Raw genomic sequence first — 6404 nt, 5'->3', positions numbered from 1 at the left:
CTAGTAGAAGATCCTACTAAGGACTTGATAGACTTCCACTTGCTGGGAAGGGGAATAAACTTGAGCTGAAGCTGGGCTAACAATCTTTTGGTATTTTAAGTTTAACATTCTTGAATCATTTTTGTCCCTGCTTATATTTATTCCTAGTTAATGGACAGACGGTAGCTATTTATTTATGACCCCGGGAAACCCTATATTATAATTAATCATCCATCTTTTATAATCTAATAGATTGAGAATCATTAAATCAAAGTCCTTGTCCGGCAGCTCCTCCTTGATTTGTATCATTCCGTGGAAATGTGACAGAGGAAGGTATTCGGTAATAATTACAAACTCCAGCTTCTCCTGTATTAATCAAATCAACCGGCCTTGTTTGTGGCGGTATCTGAGCATAACAACACATAGGATTAACAGGCACCGCGCTAGGTGCTGGCTGTGCAGCAGTAGTACCACTGATATCCGGATGATAACAATGGTTATAACCTCTAGCATAATTGACCAATTCTGCATTAGCCTCATCGAGTTCCTTTTGAAGCCCCTCAACTTGCAATTGCAGAATAGAAATAGCACGGACACAACCGTAAACAGGATCTTTCAGTCGAGCATTTGCTTCATAGGCCAGAGTACTCGCCGCGTCTTCTCTTTGATGAGGGAGAACCTCGTTCAAGAGCTTTGAGACGTTGCTTGCGCCAAAGATTTTGTGTACACTTATAAAGTTTTGGAGCTCTTCAGGTGGAAAGTGAGGGGCAAAGATGCAATCTGGTAGGCATTTTCTCTTCAAGAACTTGCACGCAGCACACGGCGAGGAATTGTATCTAACAACGTTGAATGAAGCTGCCATTAGCCTGCACCAACTATATTAATCACCATCAAAGGAACGGAAATTCCACCAATAAACCAGTAAATTTTAATTTCGGTTTCTTTGGGTATATATATAGGGCAGACTTCAAATGAGAAAGGTAAATTAGTATGATTCTAAGCAATGTATAGCTTTGGTAAACATTTTTTTACTAAACTTTCGAAAAATGCATAATAATTCTTATACAAGTGTTTGTATTTACACAACATATGTAAAAATTTTATTATTAAAGATTTGTATGATTATTACAGAAAAAGCTAGTTATTATGTTTTTCATGCACTTAAATGTCATCCAACAAATTTTACGGACAACTAGGGTTAAAAACCAACCTTCCTAGTCAATCACTGTCAAGCTAAAGTTTGAACTCAGCCTAAGAAATTCAGACTCCATTTTCATGAGCTCAGAACTGGAATCAAAAAAAGTTCTATAACTAAGCTTAAACTCAACCTAAAATTTCAAATTCCTTAACTGATAAAGTTCGAATTGAAGCATAAGTTGAAATTGAACTTTCAACTCTTTTAACTATGTAAACTTTGTATTAGTTTTAAGAGAAAAAAATTGAGGATCAATGTAATAAATGATATGTGGTATGGAAAACTATTATAGCTAGGTTGAATTGGCGAGCTTTACGAGCTAAGCAATCCAAAGCATATATGAAATGTACTTTGAATTGTCTGTCTTCGACCGTTGGGTTAAATCTAGTCTTTAAAATATTATAAATCCCTATGACAATTAAGAAAAATTCATTTATATATATAATTCACCCATGATTTCTATGTAATCAATGCAAGATCTGTACTAGATACTATTGAATAACTAAATTTAAAACATATGTATGGTGGATGCGCGGCGCTGGGTAGAGATTTGATAAAGAATTGGCCTTCCAGGGATGTAGCTAGCGAAAGAGATGATGGTTATAGAAAATATATAGATGATTAAATATTAGTATACCCAAGAGCACGTGTATCCTAAGATCTCATCATCATTAACACTGAAATCACCGATAATCGTGTGCTCTCTACACATAGCGCTGATGATCGATCCGGAATATCCGCAGTATTGGCTTATATCATCCGGCTCGGAAATATGATACATGTAGTCATGTATGTCTCATATCCGTTTTAAAAACGATCCGAATCTCGCGAAAAAACTAGACACCGATAAAATATGATATAAGATATGAACACTCATATACCTGCTCAGATTGTGTCCCATATTATTTTTCATATATGATTCTATCCGAATACCGAATAAGATTCATATATAGTACATATTCGATTAGAACTAATATACAAAGTATATTTTTAACCCATTACATATATAAGTAAACAATCATCATTTTATAAAATTTTAAGATCTTATTTAAGTTTAGATCTTCTTAAAATATGATTTTCTTCACCATGATCATGTTTATCATCTTCATATATATTTAAGAAGTTGTATATATATATAGTTTTAGTTTATATTAATTATATTTATTATATTATTGTGTTGTATAGACTAGATGATACTCCCTCCGCCCCCTTTGATTTGAATAATTAAAGTAATAATGATATTTAATGTTAATTAGCAAAAAAAAATAATGATATTTAATGTTAGTGGATCACATCTGGTGAATTATAAACTATCCGGCCTTTGAAAATTAGAAAATACAACATTGACTCATATTCAGTTCAAATCCAGACCCTTAATATCCGAGATCAGTTTATATCCGAATAAAATTATCAAATCTGAACAACTTAAAAATAAATAATCCCGTACCTAAGTAGAGGCATATATACCTCTTAGAACCAAAATTATTTAACAGCCAGATCTGCAGGTCTAAAATGGGGCTGCAAAAAGATAATGGGAACAATATATAACAAAGCCCTAGATCAGTGAGAGCAAGTCAAATATAATATAGTATCTTACAATATTCAAAATAGTTATGCTTATTTGTTATGATATAGTATCAAAAAAATATCATCTGGTACTAAAATAAAATTAACATTCGGGTATTTGTTTCAGAATTCTTTCAATTTTGCAGAATTTTGTTTTTATATATTATTCGGTGATGTACAGGACAAAGGAGTTCAGTTTTTTTTACATTCGGTGTCTAAGTTATAACAATATAACCAAATAGAGTATTAAAATGGGCTTGCTTTAAGCCTGCAATACACATCATCCTGTAGATTTCACCAGAAGGAGCAAACTTAATAAAAGCACCAGAATAAAAATTAACAGCAAGATCTAGCTTTTGGATGAGGTTACCTTTTTTGATGATATATAGCTGGAGTACCTTTAGTGAGAGTTTCTTGATGTTCAAAGAGAGCAAACTCGAGAAAATTAAGAGAATGATAACACAGAAAACACAAGCACAGAGAGTAAGATCTAGGTCGATCTCTATAAGAAAGAAAGAACAAATTGAATTGAAAGGAGCTGAACAGATGCAGAAACCCTAGACTTAGTGAGGGGGACCGGCGAGAGTAAAAAAGGGAAGCAGAATATATCAAGGAGAAGCAAAATTTCAAACCCAGTGGGGTAAGAGAAAATGAATGGGAAACACATACAGTAAAAACTCTATAAATTAATAATGTTGGGACCGAAGAAATTTATTAATTTAGAGAGTTATTAATTTATCGATAAATTAATAATTATTAATTTAAAGAGTTTTTAACCATTATACTGTACATGTCGAACAAAAAGGCAAATTAGTCTATGTCTTACATTGCAGCGAATCTTGAGACTCAACATAAATTACTAACTATTGTGTTCATATGTATTGGAAATCAATAATAACTTTTAAGGTACTGTACAATAAATGTAAACGAGAGGAATATTAAATGTATTCGATGTATTCTTAAGCAAATTTGGCATATATAAATTACATGAATATGTTATAGTATTTGATCCATATCTCACAAGATGGCTTCTCATCTAGAAGATCTTGCGAAATCTAAAAGAAAACAGACAACTATTGAATCATATTTCAACAGAATGTAATATATATTTTTCAATTTTTATAAATTATTAATTTATGATTTTCTTGGGACTTAAAAGTATAAAGGGATTTCACAAAAATTTATTATCTTATTATTTTATCGAATTTTTCAATTTTTTACATTGGCCCAAGTCGGGACCGGACAAATTTATTATTTTAGAGAGTTTATTAATTTACCGAGTATTAATTTAAAGAGTTTCTACTGTAATTTAATTTTAGACGGAAGGTACACTGATGACAAATTGACAATTGCGTCCGTCCGAGGACGCAATGCTCCTGAAAAATGTAGTTGTGTAATTTATTTTTAAATTTTTCTTTTTCTGAATTAAAATTTGGATGTTATATTTTTATTCAGAAAAAGAAAATCTCAAAAATAAGTTACGGAACTATATTTTATAAGAGCATTGAAAAGAAACGTATACAATTAAATGGGACAGAGGGAGTAGTTTTTTGTAAGAAAAAAATTATTTTTTCTCTCCCAAATTAGTTGTATGTAATCTCCTTGTATATTCACTATAGCTCCGTTTCCAATAATATTTGTTATGTTTAATATTGATTTTTCTTATTTTTCTTCTTAATCAAGCAAATCGTGTACTTTAGAATTTATATGTGAGTATAAATAAAAACCAAATGTATTTTAAAATTAGTTTCAATAAGTTATTGATTTTAAGTGGGGAGTATTATGTTACTGTATTATCAACGGCGTATATAAAAATTTCACAATTATATCATTAACATTTTAAGAATCAGTTGAAATCAAAATCCTATTTAACATAAAATCAGGTTTAAAAACTAAAATAGCATCTCCGAACTAAACCCTTTCCTAAAGTAATAATACATATTACAAAATAATTTTTAGAGATTATGCAGTAAAAAAATAAACTCCAGGAATATCATTTCCCTTATTTATAATACTAACCTTTAATATAGTTTGTAATTTATTATTTATAATTTAAAGTTGAACTTCATTTTATTAATATTTTAGCATTAATGAATTGAATTTTAATTAAATTATATTAACCAACTGATTATACTTTCTCACCAAAGTTTAGATTTTACAATTTATTATCTATTTATAGATATTTTCCTGTTATATTAATATGTGATAATGTATTATTCAATTAATTTTAAATCAGTTTTTTTCATATTTCGTGTGTCTTCATAAGTATGAAAAAAGTTATTTGTCATGTAACAGATCAGAGTTAAAAAGAGTTATATGAAGATTTTTATTAAAAAAAGATATTCAAAATTGTATATTTATAATTTTTAATATAGTTATAATTTTTTTATGAAATATTATATGATAATGTATTGTATGAGTGTTTTCGGTATTTAAAACTATTTAACAATGTAGACCTCTACACCATGTAGACTCTAATTCTAAAGAGAGTACCAAACCAAAATTTATACACGTATTGGCTTATTATAGTACTAGCTTATAACCCGTGCAATGCACGGGCGGTTAACATATTTGTTATTTTATTATATATATTTTAAAGTTACCTAGTTTTATTGTAAAAATAAAATTATGATTAAATAACATGGTTTAATAAATTTTTTACTTAATAGTTGGATAAATTCTTCATAGTTAAGTCCGTCAAATGGCTAATTGAAAATTAGGTCGAACATATATATTTTAATGAGAATGTTAAAATATTTTTTTAACATGTTATAATTTAAGGTGGCCTATAAACTCAGATATAAACTAACCAATCAACCTTTGATATTTTGTTATTAATAATTAATAATATGGTATAAAACATACGCATGAAACCAAATACCTCCCCATCATACTAACTTAAATTTAATGTTTTGGTTTAATTGATAATAAAAAATATACTATAACATGTTATAAATTCAAGAGCTCCGTGGGTCGAATACCAAAGGATTCATCAAACTCAACTAACTGACCAACCAAGTGAATTTTTATTTTTGGCTTTAATACTATAATAATATATAGTATATGACAGATTTGTAATATTTCTTTTAATATGAGATCATTAGAGTATTTAAAAATAATGTTATTAATGTATTTTGGTTGAATAATATCACATGTTATTTATTAATAATTATATTTAATGATATTATATTTTTATATATATGGCGCCCGTGTTAATTGTAAAAACTCGGTTTTTTTAGTTAGAAAATCTAAAAAAGATAAAGCGTTTTGATTAAAAAGACAATTACTATGTTGCTCGATATTATTTTAGAAGATTGAGTTTTTTTTATCTAAAAAATATATAAAAGATAATTTATTTTAGTTAAAAAGAATAATTGGTTATATATATAGATTAGCCCGTACTTCGGCCCAAGTACCGACCGCCCGACCAATATAATAATACTCCCTCTATTTTTTATTGTTTGACTTTTAGACTTTTGGCACACATCTTTACATATAAATATGTCGCCCATGTCCGTATTAATTGTAAAAGATTAATTTTTTAGTTGAAAAATTTATAAAAAGATAATATATTTTAGTTAAAAAAGTAATTACCATGTTTCTCAATGTTATTTTAGAAGATTAAGTTTTTTAGTCAAAAATATAAAAAAGTAATATATTTCAA

General features: G+C 28.7%; 1 protein-coding gene across 1 annotated transcript; it reads right to left on the bottom strand.

The window, feature by feature from the left end:
• Nucleotides 1-247: 247 nt before the first annotated feature.
• LOC108221191 (LOB domain-containing protein 25) lies at nt 248-841 on the bottom strand. The gene has a single exon (XM_017395088.1). It carries the CDS (start codon nt 839-841, stop codon nt 248-250), a length of 594 nt encoding a protein of 197 aa, XP_017250577.1.
• Nucleotides 842-6404: the final 5563 nt, after the last annotated feature.

Source organism: Daucus carota, chromosome 5, assembly GCF_001625215.2.
Source record: "Daucus carota subsp. sativus chromosome 5, DH1 v3.0, whole genome shotgun sequence".
NCBI classification, from domain to species: Eukaryota; Viridiplantae; Streptophyta; class Magnoliopsida; order Apiales; family Apiaceae; genus Daucus; species Daucus carota.
The sequence above is the reverse complement of the archived record's forward strand: the minus strand, read 5'-3'. Positions and strand labels throughout refer to the sequence as shown.

Coding starts and splice junctions, on each gene's coding strand:
- LOC108221191 (XM_017395088.1), bottom strand. CDS start 841: ATGGCAGCTTCATTCAACGTTGTTAGATACAATTCCTCGCCGTGTGCT.